The following is an 18,049-nucleotide window of genomic DNA, read 5'->3' as shown; positions in this document are numbered from 1 at the left end:
GGTCGCATCTACCAGCTGAAGCTGTTCTGTGACAAGGACTACCCCGAGAAGGCACCCTCTGTTAGATTACATTCAAGATTACTTCATCTCTTCCTCGCTCCATGTCAATCCATGCATAAAAGACTGTTTTCATTGGTTGCCGTGTTGATGCAGGTTGACCTGAAGAAGTTCAGTGTGCTAGCAAAACAATTTTGACCCAGCTGAAGAAAGATATGACAGCGGCGCAGAACCGCAAGTTGGTGCACCTCCACAAGGGACATTCTCTGCTGGCCCATCTCCAGTTTCAACAGCACCGATCTATATCACTCCCATGGGATTTGAATTATACCGTCCATCACAAAGAAACAGAAATGCGCTTCCTGGGCCCAACGATACAACAATTTTGCTTCACTGCTCTTCTAGCAGTAAGGCCATCACATATTACAGTTTAAAACTACGTATGTAAGAAGGAATGGCTAAATCTTCTTCTGATGTCAAAATTTTGAATTGTTTCTTAAATCAGAGAGCAGGGGCCTTTTGGTTGCCCATTCCAAATAAATTCTCAAACAATTTTGAAGCCATCGGAGGAACTGTCATCGGTACTGGGGCCATGAAATTAGCAATCTTCTCGTGGACACTGTACCTGAAAATAACATAAACAAGTTGATAGCAATCCCATGGAAGAAAAACAGACTGCGCCCAAAGCAAGCCTACCTTATCTTTCTACTCTTTGAAGCACGGCGGTCAACAAGTTTTCTCTTCTTGTGCTGCTTCTTCCTCAGAGCGTAAAATGCGGATTCTGCGAACATTGCAGCACCATGGTCCATCAGTGCATTCAGGGCAACAACAAAAAGAGATGTGCAGGTGAACACTAGTTGGATATGAGCTAACCAGATGCCCCCGTATCACATGACTCGAGAAACTCCTTGAGAAGTTGATGATAAAATTCAGAATCATCGATGAGTTCAGGATCACCTTCCACGTCTTTGCCCTGAGTTGCAACAAGGGGTGAACATATGAGACCAGGACGGTTACTACACAGCACATCCTAAATAGTCAGCGAGATAAATAACTGAGGCTGCATGAAGTTTCGCCTCAATGGAAGAAATGAACTACACTAGAACACATAACACAGAATCTGAATAGAACAATGAGAGACAAGCAAGCTTGAAATAATTTAACTAAAGAATGAAGTATTGCTCAAACCTCCACAGCAGTAGCAGGCTGTGCTGCACTCTGCAAAATGAATGAGAAGACACAAATCAATCATTATAATTAGAAGTAGAAACTGAACTGGTGGCCCATTATAATAGATGAATCTAAAATACCTCCCCAAATACACCAACATCAGATTTCCGCAGGTACATCCTGTTAATCATCCTGCTTGGGTCCCTCATATAACCAGCAACTTGGTCACTTATGTTCTGTTCTCATACAAGACCAGGGGAAAGCAGAGGTTTTAGCATTTTAGATATCAAAGCATGTTCCACAATAACAAAGTACTAGAAGTACTTAAATAGGCATTCAGCTAACCTGATTAAATGCGTGCAACTTTCCTTTCAGTGCAGCAGCGCCAGTTGTGACCTGTGTTTTCCTCTGCCATTTATCTATCTCAGTATTTCTGAACAGGGTCATTCTGTATGCTGTATATGTGCAGAAAGTCAAGAAGAAAAACAGCCCAAGCAAAATACATACAAGTGCAATTTGACAAGCTCTAGAACCGACACACCAAGTTTGGTTTTCCAGTTACCGCCTTTTTTTAACAGAGAATATCTCTTAGTGCTTTTATATTAGTTTGTGTATACTTATAATCATTTATCACGTGCATGCTAACTTAAGGATTCGCCAATATGGTGGAACTTTTTTTTTCTTGCTGGATGTTAGTCTGAATACAAGTTGCCAAATTCACCAACATTAATCAGGAATAGGTAGCAAATTAGCAATCCAGAAAACAACGTCTGTAAAGATGAAACCCAAAAAGAAAAGAAAAAATAGCAGTGCCACACAAACAATTCGCTAACTCAAATGCACTTAAGAAACTATTATAATACAGGAGCAGGGGAGAGTTTAAATGATCGGTATTAAGCATAAACACATTCTACTGATACAATACGGTATAAAAGCACAAAACACATTATACTGGTATATAAGTGCAGAACTGCATAAGTGCTGATTAACAAAAGATCTGCTGCTATGCAAGACACTGTAACACATTGAAGAGTATATCCCACAGTACTTCATCAGAGTCTCTTTTAATGCAAAAGGTTACCTTATCTGCACTTTCTGCATTTGCAACCACTCGTCATCCTCTCCAGTTGAATTAGGCAAAGCATCTGTCACTAAGTCGGGATTACCAAACGTTTCGAGGCATCTTTCAGAATGAGAGAGACTGGATTACAGTAGTACCTTTCACACCCTTTGCGGCCTGGTTCCGCTCTAGTAAAGCCTACAGGTAGTTTTGGGGAGCATATTGTGGGCAGTAAGGAAACCTGGGCTAACAAATGTATAGACTATACTGTAGTGTTGAAGCAAAAAAACATGAGCAGGTGCCCGAACCTCCTGCAGCTCAAGCATGGAGCCAAGAGTCTGTTTCGATGAGTCCAACAGATCAACATATGCTTGCTCGATCTCCTGATCGTGACTGCAGAACCTTGACTTGGTGGGATCCTGCAAGAACAGAACAGTGTATACATTAGAATGCGGCCTACAATCATGCATTCTTCAGAAGTAAAATCAACTATGATGAATAAACGAAGATGAATGTTACGGCCATGGGAGAGAAACAGACCTTGGGAAGCTTGTTTGAAGTGGTAAATGCCTTTTGCAGCAAGAATCTCATTTCCAGGGTCTTATCCCATAGCGCCTTCAGTAAACAGAAATTGGATGTAAAGGTTAATAGTTTGAAAGCTTAAATACAATGAATGTGAAGGATAGCTGCGCAATCGCACATAATACCTTTTGGTTTTTGACTGCCTGGCCTCTCGAGACATCATCATCCCTATGCTGTTTCAAGGTCTGAAGAATGCTTCTGCGCGTGAAAGAAAAAAATATGTGCTTATGCAGAACTAGAAGAGAAGAAATACATGTGAGATCATGAAGCAGATTGTAAAGTAAACCGTGTGAAAGTGAGACATGTAGTCATGTAGATGTAGAGGACGGGTGGAAGGGAACATTACTGTTGGTTGGCCTGGAGGGTGCGATACTCCTCCTCGAGCTCCCCCATCTCACCATCATTCTCCTCTTCATTGTCGCTCTCCTCCTCATGGTCGATCTCCTCGTCGCTCTAACCAAAGAGAGACAGGCACAAAATAGCTAAGCAATCTAAGTATATATGAACAAAAGGAAAATGAGAGGGGGTGGAGAGTTACGGCAGAGAAATCTTGGTCGCCGTCATCGGCAGCCCTCCTTGCGGAGAAGAAGCCGTCCTCTGGGTCGGAGTTGTCGTGGAGGTTGAGGTCGGAGTCGCTGCCGGAGTCGGAAGAAGCCTCCGAAAGGGGAGGGGAAGGGGAAGGTGCTGCCTTGCGGCGCTTGGGTGCGAGTGGCGCCATCTCCTCCTCGGCGGCGGCAAGTAGCTAGGTTTGCGGGTGATGCCGAGGAGGAGGGAAGGCTTGCCTGACGAGACAGAAGAGGAAGGAGAGGCTTCTCTTTCAGTTGCAGGCCTCCGGACCGGAAGGGTATCCGAAAAAACTCGAAGAAGCAATTAATCCCTGTCCAGCTCACCTCAGTCAGCCGGCAGAGCTTAGGCTGGTGCGGCGTGCGGGGGCAAGAGAGGCAACCGCCGGCGTTCTCCGGCGTCGCGGGGCAGGCCAGTGCAGCTGAGCAGCGAGGTAGATGAAGCGGGGCAGGAGAAGCTAGGAAGGTGGGGTGTGTGTGGGTCAAGCTAGACGCCGGTGTGCAGGCTCCGCGCTTGAGAATGCAGCCGTCGACGTGCAGGCTCCGCGCTTGAGAATGCAGCCGTCGACGTGCAGGCGCCGCACCGCCACCGATTTGACTGGATGCAGCACCGCCAGCGCCCGCATGGGTGGGGAAAAGTAAGGGTTTGATGAATTTCCTAATTGGGTTGGGCCTAATCTAAAAGATACTAGTTGGGTTGGGCCTTGAGAATGAAACAATGTTTTTTTTTTGAGAATGTGCAAATTGCTACCATAACTTTATAGAAGAGTTTGTAAATAAAAGCTTTCCAGAAGATAGAGAGATAATGTACAAGAGAAAATAGCCTCACAGCCACAACTCGGCTGAAGCAACGCGCCACCCCAACTCCAACTCTCATACGCTACTACACACATAGATAATTCACTCCTCTCCCTCCTTCTAGAGCCCAGAGCCCACACAGAGCTCATCTAATATCTTTGTTACTAAGTCCGACGTACTGACCGTTGTTGTAGCATTATGAAACTATCGAATGTTCATTTGCTTCCAAAGGCTCCAGCAAACCAACAGGACTAGAGAGTCAAACGCCTTTCGGTGCATCTTGCTATGCGCTTGCAAGAGTTTCCCCACCATTGCTTCAGTCTATCGGCCACCGCGGGAACCGGTGATGGATCCATCCTAGTCTTGACGAATGTCAAATGCCATACTTTCCTCAAGTAGACGCACTGGAGCAGGATATGGCCGACATTATCTTCCTCTTGGTCACAAAGAAAGCATGGCGATCTCTCCTCTTGAAGACCATGTTTGAGCCTCCGGTCATATGTCTAGATTAGTTATTGAATGGCCAACCATAAGAACATTTTGCAAGTTAGTGGCCCCCAACACTTCCATATCCAGCTAGCAAAAGCCACCTTCATCGCACCCATGAAGAGCATATGATAAGCCGAAGCAGGAGTGTACACCCCTCGCTCATTCCAAGGCCATATTGCCACATACTGTCGGTTGGGGTCAAGCTAAACTGAGAGCATAATTTCCCACAGTCTAATGAGTTGGACCGGTCCGTTGGTGGAGAGATCTCCTGAAATGTCGGAAGGCCATCGATGATTAGGTAAGCCCTCCTTAACTAGTCTTCCATTTATGGTTTGGGTGCAGATATGGGCCATGATGTCTGGGGCAATCTCCTCTATCGTAGCTCCTCTAATCCATTTATCTTTCCAAAACAACACATTCTCACCTGACCCCAGCTGCCAGTGAACCAGGTTGTTGAATGCCATCTATACTTATGGATCATGTGCCATCTTTAGGCCCTGCCACGGTCTAGTTGTGTCAGTAGGCTTGAGCCATTCCCAACCTAGTCGCAAAGCGAGCTCATGTCTCCCGAGGTCCATAACTCCTAGCCCGCCAAGCTCTTTGTGTCTGCATACCCTCTGTCATGCTACTAAACACTTCCCTCCATGGATTACATCTGCCCCCTCCCAGAAGAAAGCACGACATCTATTGTTAACACACTCAAGTGCCCATTTGGAGCATTGGCAACCAATAGGTGGTGCATGGCATCGCCATAACCACATCGTGAACCAATATCAGTCGTCCTACACGAGTAATGGGACCTTTTTGCCTTCCCGACATGAAGTTGAGCGCGCTGTCCATAATAGGCTGCCATTCAGAGCGTGGGAATTGCCAAATGGAAAGTTGAAGACCCAAGTATTTGCAGGGAGGTCAAGTTTTATTACTCGCATGGGTCGCCCCCCGCTCGGGAGACTCGAGCTCCCCAACCCTAGCCGCCGCCGGGGCCTAGCCCATCCTCCTCCCCTCCTCCTGTCGCCGTCGGAGGACGCCGCCGGCTTGCGCCCGGAGGCCGACGGCGATGGCGGGGGTTCTTCCTCCCTCCCGTGTCTCAGGGGTGGCGGGACCCCAACATGTGTGGAGGTGCGGCCGATCTAGAAGCGACGGTGTTGGCTTCGACGGCGGCGGCGGTCGGCCCTGCCTCGGGCCACGGGCGGTTGCTGCGGCGGCTGGCCTGGATCAGGCAGCGACGCGATGCGGTCTTCGGCGGCATGTCATCTGGCTTTAGATCGGCGGCGGCGTCGAGGGCCTGGTGGACTGCTTGGTGGCACCCATGGCAGATCTATTCTGGCCGGTGTAGCCAGTGGTGGCGGTCATCTTCTTCGTCGGCGGTGGCTGGCCAGATGCTTGGTAATCGGATCTCGAGATCCATCATCTAGTCCCGGCTGCGAGTTGGGGAGACATGGTTGCCGGTGAAAACCGAGCCGACGGCAGGCGATGGCGGCGTTCTATGCCGTTACCTTGATGAAGGCATCGTCATGTAACTAATGTCAACTCACTCGTGCTGCTCCGGGGGAAACCCTAGGATCTGGTGTTCTAGATCGGACGATGGCGGCACTGCGGTGTCGTCTCTCTCTTGGGAGCATCGTTTGTGGAGTAGCGCTGGAAGTCAGAGGCAGAGGTGGAGCGGCTTAGTCTTGCACGGAGCTTCGGTGGAGATGTCAAGTCATGTCTGACCGACAGGTGCTACGCTTGGTCATGCCTGGTCGGCAGGTGCTACGCACGACAGATCCTCCAAGGACTTCAAGCTGTGTCGGCTGGTGATACTTGGCAGCATGGCGCTGAGGTGTATCAGTGGCGACCGCGACGTGTTCAGCTATTTGCGTGCAGGGAGGAGGTGTCGTTGGGCGCCGTGGTGGAGTCGATGATAGCTGGACCGAGCAAGGTTGATGCATAAGTACAGTTCTGAAGATGGAGCGGTGGCAGTTGGCGGCGGCGGCCTCTGAGAGCACGCCGGACTAGCGTGTGCCCCAGACCTGGCAAGTGGCTAGGTTGGGGTCTCAGGTCTTAGATGTTAGGCTTGGCTATGATGTCTGTTTGGTATTAGACCCAGGCTATCTGCGCCCCTTCATCAACTGGATAGGTGTAGCGACAGTTTGTTGCTTAGACGGTGGCTTTAGTCTTACTGTTGTATTGATTTTGTAAGGTCTTGTGAGAATAATTAATAAAGTGGTCGTATGCATCGCCCAGATGCAGAGGCCGGGGGTCATCCTACTTTCCTAAAAAAAAGTATTTATAGGGAAATTTTTCATCTTCCACGGAAGAGGTGCGACCACCAACTCCTTATCTCCTTCTTCATCACGGATCATGATCACTGCAGATTTTGCATAGTTGATGTGGAGTCCTAATGCTCTCCCAAAAATATGCATCGCCTCCCAGACAATATCTATGGTCAAAATACGTTGGCCTTATGATTAGGACCACATCATCAGCATATATGGAGGTCCGCTGCATCAGGGAACATCTCGACATCCTGCTGAGAACATAACACTCATGCACTCTAGATATGAGAGATGTGAGCACGTCCATGACGATGATGAATAGTAGTGGTGACAGTGGGTCACCCTGCCTATGACCTTGAGCATGCATGAATTTTTGGCTCTGCATACCCATTAACCACAACTCTGGATGAAGCCGAGGAGAGTAGGGTCGCTGAGAGAGTCCTGGACTAGGGGGTCCTCGGATAGCTGGACTATGTACTTGTGCCGGATTATTGGACTATGAAGATACAAGATTGAAGACTTCATCCCGTGTCCGGGTGGGACTCTCCTTTGTGTGGAAGGAAAGCTTGGCAGTTCAGATATGAAGATTTCCTTCTCTGTAACCGACTCTGTGTAACCCTAGCCCCCTCCGTGTCTATACAAACCGGAGGGTTTAGTCCGTAGGACAAGAACAATCATAATCATAGGCTAGCTTCTAGGGTTTAGCCTCTATGATCTCGTGGTAGATCAACTCTTGTAATACTCATATCATCAAGATCAATCAAGCAGGAAGTAGGGTATTACCTCCATAGAGAGGGCCCGAACCTGGGTAAACATTGTGTCTCCCGCCTCCTATTACCATTAGCTTGAGACGCACAGTTCGGGACCCCCTACCCGAGATCCGCCGGTTTTGACACCGACATTGGTGCTTTCATTGAGAGTTCCACTGTGTCATCACGGTAAGGCTTGATGGCTCCTTCAATCATCTACAACGATGCGATCCAGGGCGAGGTTTTCCTCCCCGGACAGATCTTTGTATTCGGCGGCTTCACACTGTTGGTCAACTTGCTTGGCCATCTGGAGCAGATCGATAGCCACGCCCCTGGTCATCAGGTCAGGTTTGGAAGCCTGAACTACACCGCCGACATCCGCGGAGACTTGATCTTCGACGGATTCGAGCCCATGATAGGTGTACCGAATAGTTACGATGAGCATGACTTAGATCTGCCATCGCACGGTGTTCAAGAGATCACACCTGTAGCTGCCCCAACTCTTAATCTGGAGCAGATCATGCCATCCAAGGACGGGTGGATGGATCCCGCCACGGAGGTCGCACACTCAGCGGCCATAGAGTTGAACACAGACTTCGCCTCCGATGAGGCCGACATCGTCGGACCCCCGGACTCGTCTCCGGCTGCAGGCTCCGAACCGCGTACATCTATGCCCATCGAACCTGATTGGGCACCGATCATGGAGTTTACCTCCGCGGATATCTTTTAGCACTTGCCCTTGGGCGACGTGCTCAATTCATTAAAATCCTTCTCCCTATCAGGAGACTCTTGGCCAAACTATGTCCGGCTTCAGTGGGAAGCGGACGACGAAGAAATTCATTACCCACCCACCACCCACTTGATAGCCACTGTCGATGACTTAACTGACATGCTTGATTTCGACTCCGAAGACATCGACGGTATGGACGACGACGCCGGAGAAGAACAGGAACCACCGCCCACAGGGCGCTGGACAACCACCTCATCATATGATATATATATGGTAGGCACACCCAAAGAAAGCAATGGCGATGACGCAATGGAGGATAACCCCCTTGAGAAACAATCTAAGCGCCGATGTCAGCGGCGCCGCTCTAAGCCCCGCCATAGCAAAAATAGTGATACCGGCACAGGAGACAATAGCACTCCGGATAATACCGAAGACGAAAACAATCCCGCCCAGCCAAGCTTCGAGAAAGCCAGACGGGAGGATGGGCAAGCTAGCCCTGATGAACAGGCAATGGATGGAGATTCAGAGGACAACAATTACATGCCTCTCTCCAACAACGAGGTAAGCCTCGGCGACGAAGAATTCATCGTGCCTGAGGATCCCGTCGAGCAGGAGCGCTTCAAGCGCCGGCTTATAGCCACTGCAAAAAGCCTGAAGAAAAAGCAGCAGCAGCTTCAAGCTGATCAAGTTCTGCTAACTGATAGATGGACCGAGGTCCTGGCAGCCGAGGAATACTATCTCGAGCACCCAACCAAAAGTTACCCAAAGCGCAGGTTGCTACCTCAACTAGAGGAGGAGGCATTAAAGCCTACACTACCAGCGCAGGATGCGGCTGACCGGCCACCTCGTGGCCGAGACAAAGCGGCAGATCAGCCCAAAGTCCAGCCCGCACCCCGTCGCCAAACAAGCAAAAACACGAAGGCCTGGGGCTACACGCATGAGCTGTGAGACAAATTGGAGAACAAAGAAGGACAGTCAAGATCGATCTACGGATCACGGGGGCGCGCCCCAATGCGTGATGATGATCGTCACGCCGGATATACTAAAAACAAATCCAGCCGGGCCGAATACAACAGGCCAGACTCATTTGAACTGCGTCGTGATGTAGCCCGGCATAGAGATGCCGCACACCCCCTATGCTTCACTGACGAAGTAATGGATCATGAATTCCAGAAGGGTTTAAACCCGTGAATATTGAATCATACGATGGCACAACAGACCCCGCGGTATGGACAGAAGATTTCTTTCTCCACATTCACATGGCCCGCGGGGATGATCTACACGCCATCAAATACCTCCCACTAAAACTCAAGGGACCGGCTCGGCATTGGCTGAATAGTTTGCCGGCAAACTCCATTGGAAGTTGGGAGAACCTGGTAGACGCATTCCTGGATAACTTCCAGGGCACTTATGTGCGACCACCGGATGCTGATGATTTAAGTCACATAACCCAACAGCCCAGAGAGTCAGCCAGGAAATTCTGGACTCGGTTCCTAACTAAATAGAACCAAATTGTCGACTGTCCGGATGCCGAAGCCCTAGCGGCCTTTAAGCACAACATCCGTGACGAGTGGCTTGCCCGACATCTCGACCAAGAAAAGCCGAAGTCCATGGCAGCTCTCACGACACTCATGACCTGCTTTCGTGCGGGCGAGGATAGCTGGTTGGCTCGTAGCAACAGCACCGCAAGCAATCCTGGCTCATTAGCGGCCAGAGATAGCAACGGAAAGCCCCGACGCAACAAACACAAGCGTCGCAAAAATGGCAATGACGCCAAAGACACGGCCGTCAATGCCGGATTCAGTGGCTCTGAGTTCGGTCAGCGGAAAAAGCCATTCAAAAAGAACAATTCGGGCCCGTCCAGTCTGGACCGCATACTCGACCGTCCATGCCAAATTCATGGCACCCCAGGAACACCAGCTAATCATACCAACAATGAATGCTGGGTCTTCAAACAAGCCGGCAGGTCAGGTGCCGAAAACAAGGAGAAGGGGTCTCAAAGCGATGACAACGACGAGGAGCCCCGATCACCGAACACAGGAGGACAAAAGAAATTTCCCCCGCAAATCAAAATGGTGAACATGATAAACGCCACCCACATTCCCAAGCTGGAACGGATGTGCACTCTTAGGGATGTCGACTTAACGGAGCCAGTCGCCCCACAATATAAACTATGGCCGATCACCTTAGACCGTATGGATCGTCCGGCCAATACCAATCAGGGAAATTCAGCCGCACTAGTCCTTGACCCAATAATTGACGGGTTCCACCTCACACGAGTCCTTATGAACGGAGGCAGCTGTCTAAACCCGCTGTATCAGGACACAGTGTGCAAGATGGGTATTGATCTTTCGATAATCAAACCCACTAAAACCACCTTTAAAGGTGTTATACCAGGTGTGGAGGCCCGTTGTACATGCTCCATCACTCTGGAGGTAGTTTTCGGATCACCAGACAATTACCGTACCGAAGAGTTAATCTTTGACATCGTCCCTTTTCGTAGTAATTATCATGCACTGCTTGAACGAACCGCGTTTGCTCGATTCAACGCGGTGCCACATTACGCCTACCGTAAGCTCAAGATGCCCGGTCTGCACGGTGTCATAACAGTTAATGGCAAGGCCGAACTCCCCCTCTGTGCCGAAGAGTATACCGCCGCCTTAACAGCAGAAGCAACAAGTGGCATCTTTCAATCGAACCTCAAGTCAACAGCCAAGCTCCCGGACACCGTCAAGGGAGTCCAAAGTACTTCGCGGCAGGATAGCCCGGCTCGTCCGGAGCTCAATTAAAACACTCCGGCAGTAAACAGAGGCACGACTAGGATAGGCCACACAACGCGGCTTAACCGCTCCGTGGCACACAAATATCTCTTTGCACTTTCTTTGCAGGTCCACTTTTGTGTAGGCCAGGACTGGTGACATGGAAACAACTTGAATGCGTAAGGGAATCCTTAGATATTCCCCTTGATGACCATCCGATTACACTCCAGATCCACACAGAGCCTCCTCCCGCCTGATCTCAGCAGGTTCCGAAGTCATATTTCTGTTTATCACATTACTTGTATTCGTACGCATCGACGTGTTATTCAATTACAACATGTGGCTTTATATGACGCTTATCTGTTGTTGTTTCTTATTGACACTCTTTGTCAAATGGCATCCGTACACCGCGATATGCCTTAATATGCCAGGGGCTTCATTGTACCCATAATACGGCAATAAAGTCCGAACACCTTCGCGGTCGTTCGGCACCCCGAACTTATAGCATTATATGCATTAGCTCCGAATCATGTCTTGGGTCAATAGTTGTGTTTGCCTGGCTCCCATGTTTTACTGCCTTACGTTCCGCTATATCGGCTAAGGCGGCATAGGGAGAACTACTGCGATTGTGTCCCGGTTCTTCTGGACAAGCGCCTCAGTAGAGAAAGCCGAAAACTGACTGTCATGATAGAGCGAGAGCTGGTTAGCTGTTCGAGAGGTTGTAAAATCTTTAAGGATTTCTTCCGCATTATGCGGTAACTAATGCAGCATGCGATGGATCGGCTTTTCTTCCGATCAGGTGCTCATAAAGCCCCTCGTGCGGTCTTCCGAACACCAGGGGCCGCGCCTACCTTCCTTTTGTCAAACTCCTATGGCTAAGTGAGAGTGATAAAGCCTTATAGTCCGATTGCCTGGTTCGTTGCGCTGAACACCTCCTTCAAGGACCCAAAACTGGGATAAAGAGTGCTCGGGTTTATCCCGAACACCCCATACTTCCTACATGGGGGCAGAAGCCAACGACTAGCCAACTCTCAGGATTAATATATAAAACGACCACGCAGGAGGAATTTTTTTCAAATATCAGGCAGTAAATAATAGAAATGACCTTGTTCAACATTACAAAGGACAACATGACTGTACTCATGGAAATATAATGTCCTTGGTGCATTGCTCCGCCGCAAGGCGGGATCCTTTCAGGACACTGTCATAATATAACTCAGGCTTGTGGTGCTTCTTCCCCTTTGGCGGCCCCACAGTCATCAGCTTTTCAGCATACATCTTCCCCCAGTGCACCTTTGCGCGGGCGAAGGCCATTCGCGCACCCTCCATACAGACCGACCGCTTGATGACTTGAAGTCAAGGGTAGGCACTCACAAGCCGCTTCATGAGCCCGAAGTAGCTGCTTGGAATCGGCTCGGCGGGCCATAGCGGGATAATTAAATCCTTCATGGCTAGTTTGGCCGCCTTATGCAGTTCGATCAGCTGTTTCAGCTGATCGGCAAATGGCACTGGATAATTTGGCGCCAGATAGTGCGACCAGAAGAGCTTTTCCGCAGTGCTCCTTTCTTCGGCTCGGTAGAATTGGGCGGCATCAGATATGCTGCGTGGTAGCTCCGCAAACACCCCTGAAGAAATCATAATTCAAATTAGCAACTTGATTTTCTCCTCAAATACTTGCTTTGCATAGAAACATCCTTACCCGCCGCGATCTTCCTCGCCTCCTAGATTTCCTACAGGGCGCCTTGGGTTTCCCCCGGGGCATCGCGTGCGGCTTGATGAGCCTTGGTGAGTTCAGACTCTTTCTCCGTTAAGCTCTGCTCCAAGGTCTCGCATTTCTTCACATCCTCTTGGAGCTCTTGCCCCGCTTCAATAACCCTGGCCTCGTGCTTCTCACGAAGAGCCTGCTCTATGGCTGCCTTCTTCTCGGCCTCGGCCACGACCTTCTTAAGAGCCTCGACTTCGGCCATCACCCCTAGAGCACACCATGAATATATGTTTATCATACTAACTTATTCATTCACGCTGAATGCAAACAAGGTTTTTGCATACCTTGGTTATCCTCCAACTACTTCTTCACTCGGCCGAGTTCTCCTTCGGCCCGCTCCAGACTCTGCTTCAGTCCGGAGACTTCTGCAGTTTGAGAGGCGACAGTCGCTACAGACGCCTGCTTTTGAAAAAAAGGAGAGATGTCATAAAGTGAGTCTCCTGCGAACATGTATTTGATCCTCTGTTCGGTTCTTTCTTTCACCAAACAGTGCATCAGGGGCTACTACCTATACTATGACACTCTTCGAAACCTCACAAAACATACCTCAAAGCCCGTTATATGGCTGATGCAAGCTTCATTCAGTCCACTTTCAGCAGACTGAATCTTCTCAATCACCGTACCCATAAGGGCACGGTGTTCTTCAACGATGGAGGCGCTCTTCAGCGTCGCCGATAAAGTATCCGGCACCTCTGGTTGGATAGAGGTTGCCGGTGGAACAGGTGCACCCCCTCAGCCGAGGGAGGCTGCCTGCCTGATTCTGGAGCCATATAGGTCTTCGGAATTGTGTCCGGTTGGGGGCCGAATTCGAGATAGCCCCCACCGTCAACGGCCATGGGGGCCTTTTCTTCCGTGCGTCCGCCCCCTGAAGTTCAACCTCCTTGGCCTGGGTCTCTCTAGGACGATACATCGGTGTCGTGCACGTGTTTTGGGGAAGGGGCCCTCGGGGGTGTCCCGCTGACCATAGCATCCGAGCCTAGTAAATCCTCCGATGCGCATTGTTTGGTGCGGGACCTTGCTGGACTGCAAAAAAGTATGGCTCAATGATTAAAACGTCATGCCATGGTGAGTCTGGATGCACAAACATGTTCAGATTTTATACTCACGAGTTCATCAGGGGCTGGGCCCTGGGATCCCACTCTGGGCTGCTGTCGGCAGCGGCAGTGGGCTCCTCCAGAAGGGGAGTTTTCCCCTTCTTAGGCGACTCAGCCTCCAAAGATATGGAGGCCGTCCTTTTCTTTCTTGCCCTCACTAGGGATTGGTCTTCCTCCTCTTCCTCGTCCTCTCCGGAGGAAGAGTGGGCATCGGAGTCTTCGGATATTGTGTCCGAAGTGCCACGGCGACGAAGGCCGCCCCTGGTCTTTTTGGCCTCCTTCTCGGCCTTCTTCTTAAGTGACTTGTAAGGCACCGGGACCAGCATCTTCGTTAGAAGTGGGCCGGTTGGTTCTTCCGATAGTGGGGCCGGATAGTAGACCCGCCCCGCCTTCTTCATCCAGCCCTAGGAGAGTTGTGGAAAACACATTAAGCATTTCCCTTGGGTTATGCGAATAAAACATATGACTTGCCAACATATAATGACTTACCGAACTTGCAGGGAGGGATAGTTGGTACCCGTGGTCCTCGGCTAAGTCCGGCCATGATTTGCCGGACTTGAAAAGCACCTTCCAGATGTCTTTGTGCAAGGAGCCAAAGAGCTCTAGCAGGGTCTGGTGCTTGGCCGGGTCGAATTCCCATAAATTGCAAGTCCTGTGTTGACAAGGAAGGATCCGGCGAACTAACATCACCTGGACTGCATTGACAAGTTTGATATTCTTGTCTTCCATATCCTTGACGCGCGTCTGGAGCACTGACAATTCGTCAGGTGAAGACCAATTCAGGCCCTTCTTGGGCCAGGACGTAAGCCGCAGGGGATCTCTAGATCAGAATTCGGGAGCTGCAGCCCATTTTGGGTCGCGCGGCTTTGTGACATAGAACCACTGCTTTTGCCACCCTTTGACGGAATCATTGAAAGTACCTGAGGGCCATGTGACGTTGGGCGTCTTGCTCACCATGGCACCTCCACACTCGGCGTGCTCTCCGCTCACTACCTTGGGCTTCACATTAAATATCTTTAGCCATAAGCCGAAGTGCGGCGAGATGCGGAGAAAGGCCTCGCACACGATGATGAATGTCGAGATGTTGAGGAAAGAATTTGGGGATAGATCGTGAAAATCGATCCCGTAGTAATACATGACGCTGCGAACGAATGGGTGGAGGTGAAACCCTAGCCCATGGACAAAGTGAGGGAAGAATACAACCCTCTCATGGGGTTCCGGGGTTGGGACGATCTGTCCCGCCATCGGGAGACGATGGCTGATTTTCTTGGCCAGATACCCGGCCTCCCAAAGCTTTTTGATATCCTTCTCCCGGATGATAGAGGCCATCCACTTGCCTCCTGCTCTGGATTCGGACATTTTCGGAGGGCCTTTGTGGGTGGAGAAGACGAACGCTTGGGCGCTAGAGCTCGAGTGATAGAGAATGGATGAGCAGAGGAAGGAGAAGGCGTGGGTGAAAAAGGGGAGTCCTTATCTCCTTATAAAGGCGGCAGGGATCCTGCGCCTCCCCACTTGCCCGGTAAACTCGCTTATTCCCCAAGCGCCGCATTGATGGCGCGGTTGGGTTACCCACACCCGTATTGATGAGAATCCCGTGATAAGGGAACACGATCTCTGCTTCGACAGGACGTGCCAATAAAACCACCTCGCGATATGCGCGGTAGCAGGTTGAGAAAAATGGTTCAAATAATGACCGGGCCATGGCATGATGTCACGCTATGAAAAGCTGTCAGCAGATTAGATTTGTGGAATACTGTGCTCTCTACGGTGGTATGTGGAATTTGTTTTGCAGAGCCGGACACGATCCTTGTGTTCAAAATCTTGCATGGAGTAATCGGAGAAGGAACCCGCCTTGCAATGCTGAAGACAATCTGCGCGCCGGACTCGTCGTCATTGAAGCCTGGTTCAGGGGCTACTGAGGGAGTCCTGGATTAGGGGGTCCTCGGATAGCCGGACTATGTACTTGTGCCGGATTGTTGGACTATGAAGATACAAGATTGAAGACTTCATCCCGTGTCCGGGTGGGACTCTCCTTTGCGTGGAAGGCAAGCTTGGCAGTTCGAATATGAAGATTTCCTTCTATGTAACCGACTCTGTGTAACCCTAGCCCCTCCGGTGTCTATATAAACTGGAGGGTTTAGTCCGTAGGATAAGAACAATCATAATCATGGGCTAGCTTCTAGGGTTTAGCCTCTACAATCTCGTGGTAGATCAACTCTTGTAATACTCATATCATCAAGATCAATCAAGCAGGAAGTAGGGTATTACCTCCATAGAGAGGGCCCGAACCTGGGTAACCATTGCGTCTCCCACCTCCTGTTACCATTAGCCTTAGACGCACAGTTCGGGACCCCCTACCCGAGATCCGCCGGTTTTGACACCGACAGTCGACACCCAAGACATCCATGTAGTTGAGAACCCCTTGGGATGAAGCACCTAAAAAAGAAATGGCTAGCAGATGGCATCAAATGCTCGTGAAATGTCCAACTTTAAATCCTTTGGCTTTATGTTGATGAAGAGTCCGAGCCACCTACAGAACCAGCATGAAGTTATCGTGCAGGTTCCTACTGATGCGGCTTGAACTATGTCGGTATTTCCCCAAAGAGGAAGGGATGATGCAGCACAGCTATGGTAGGTATTTCCTCAGTAATGAGACCAAGGTTATCGAACCAGTAGGAGAACCACACAACACTATGTAAACGGTACCTGCACACAAAGAATAAATACTTGCAACCCGGCGTAAAAGAGGGGTTGTCAATCCCTCCCGGGTAAAAAGATAGACAAAAATGTAGTAGATTGGATAAATAGATCTCGCGGGAACGCGGGAGAAAATAAATAACAAAAAATTGCAGCAAGGTATTTTTGGGTTTTTTGATTAATAGATCTGAAAAAAGCTAATAAAAATAGATCTTGAAGGCAAATATGATAAAGAAGAGACCTGGGGGGCCGTATATTTTACTAGTGGCTTCACTTGAGAAAAATAGCATACGGCGGGTAAACAAATTACTGTCGGGCAATTGATAGAACTTCAAATAATTATGACAATATCCAAGCAATTATCATTATATAGGCATCACATCTAATATTAGTAGACCGACTCCTGCTTGCATCTACTACTATTACTCCACAAATCGACAGTTATCCAGCATGCATCTAGTGTATTAAGTGAAGGAAATAAGCCCTAGAGGCAATAATAAAGTTCATATTTATATTTCCTTATATCATGATAAATGTTTATTATTCATGCTAGAATTGTATTAACCGGAAACTTAATACATGTGTGAATACATAGACAAACAGAATGTTCCTAGTATGCCTCTACTAGACTAGCTCGTTAATCAAAGATGGTTGTAACATCCTAAATTTTCAATTTGGAATGTTATACATAGGTCATCAAATGCACATCATATTTTAATTGCATTTTGGTTTGATCCTAGAAATTCTAAGCAACTCAAGGACCCACGGAGAGAGTTGGGGATTTCATTTATTTTAGTATTTGAATTTTCTAAAATTTGGAAAGAGGATCATTTTGGTTTTATTGTTTTTCTCTCCGAATATTTCCAATATTAAAACAAAGAGAGGGGATAAAATGACTTCTCCAAAATAAAAGAAATATTGGAGGAAAAATGTTAAAATCAAATAAATATTTATTTTGGATTTTTATTGCTATTTTATTTGAATTAGAAAAATATGCTTTTTTCAAAATTGCATCTTTAGGCCAGAAAAATGTTCACTTTTTTCTAAATATTTTATTTAGACGGTGAAAATTTGTTTTTGGCATTTTTAGAATTTTTTTATATTTCTTTTGGATTTTTCTTTCGACGGATTTTTTTTTTAAAGTCTTCGGACTGACTTGGCCGAAGCCCAGCCGGCCCAGCGCCTGGTCGCCCCCGACCCCGAGCCGGTCTCCCAGCGCCGCACGCCGCCAGCGTCGTCGGCGCCTCGGACACCGCCGCCGCCTTGCCCCCTCCCCGTCGACCCTTTTAAAAGCCGCCGCCCCCGCCCCCCACATCGCCACCCCGCCCACCACAGCAG

At 49.0% G+C, this 18,049-nt stretch overlaps 1 protein-coding gene across 3 annotated transcripts; it reads right to left on the bottom strand.

The window, feature by feature from the left end:
• Positions 1-276: 276 nt before the first annotated feature.
• LOC119308323 (protein AATF-like) lies at positions 277-3,931 on the bottom strand. Of its 3 annotated transcripts, none has more exons than XM_037584429.1 (14): positions 3,700-3,931; positions 3,348-3,618; positions 3,156-3,262; positions 2,935-3,007; positions 2,768-2,842; positions 2,536-2,646; positions 2,386-2,425; positions 2,249-2,318; positions 1,513-1,615; positions 1,308-1,403; positions 1,186-1,215; positions 871-970; positions 694-778; positions 277-622 (listed from the first exon to the last, which is right to left on the bottom strand). In XM_037584429.1, exons 2-14 carry the CDS (start codon positions 3,525-3,527, stop codon positions 499-501), a joined length of 1,194 nt encoding a protein of 397 aa, XP_037440326.1. In that variant the 5' UTR covers positions 3,528-3,618; positions 3,700-3,931; the 3' UTR covers positions 277-498. The 3 variants fall into 3 exon arrangements, with proteins under 3 accessions (XP_037440326.1, XP_037440325.1, XP_037440327.1); XM_037584428.1 differs by having other exon boundaries at positions 3,348-3,591; XM_037584430.1 differs by lacking the exon at positions 3,700-3,931 and having other exon boundaries at positions 493-622; positions 2,249-2,312; positions 3,348-3,527.
• Between the last annotated feature and the right edge of the window lie 14,118 nt (positions 3,932-18,049).

The sequence above is a fragment of the Triticum dicoccoides genome, chromosome 5B (genome assembly GCF_002162155.2).
Source record: "Triticum dicoccoides isolate Atlit2015 ecotype Zavitan chromosome 5B, WEW_v2.0, whole genome shotgun sequence".
NCBI classification, from domain to species: domain Eukaryota; kingdom Viridiplantae; phylum Streptophyta; class Magnoliopsida; order Poales; family Poaceae; genus Triticum; species Triticum dicoccoides.
This window is presented reverse-complemented; position numbering and strand designations above follow the sequence as displayed.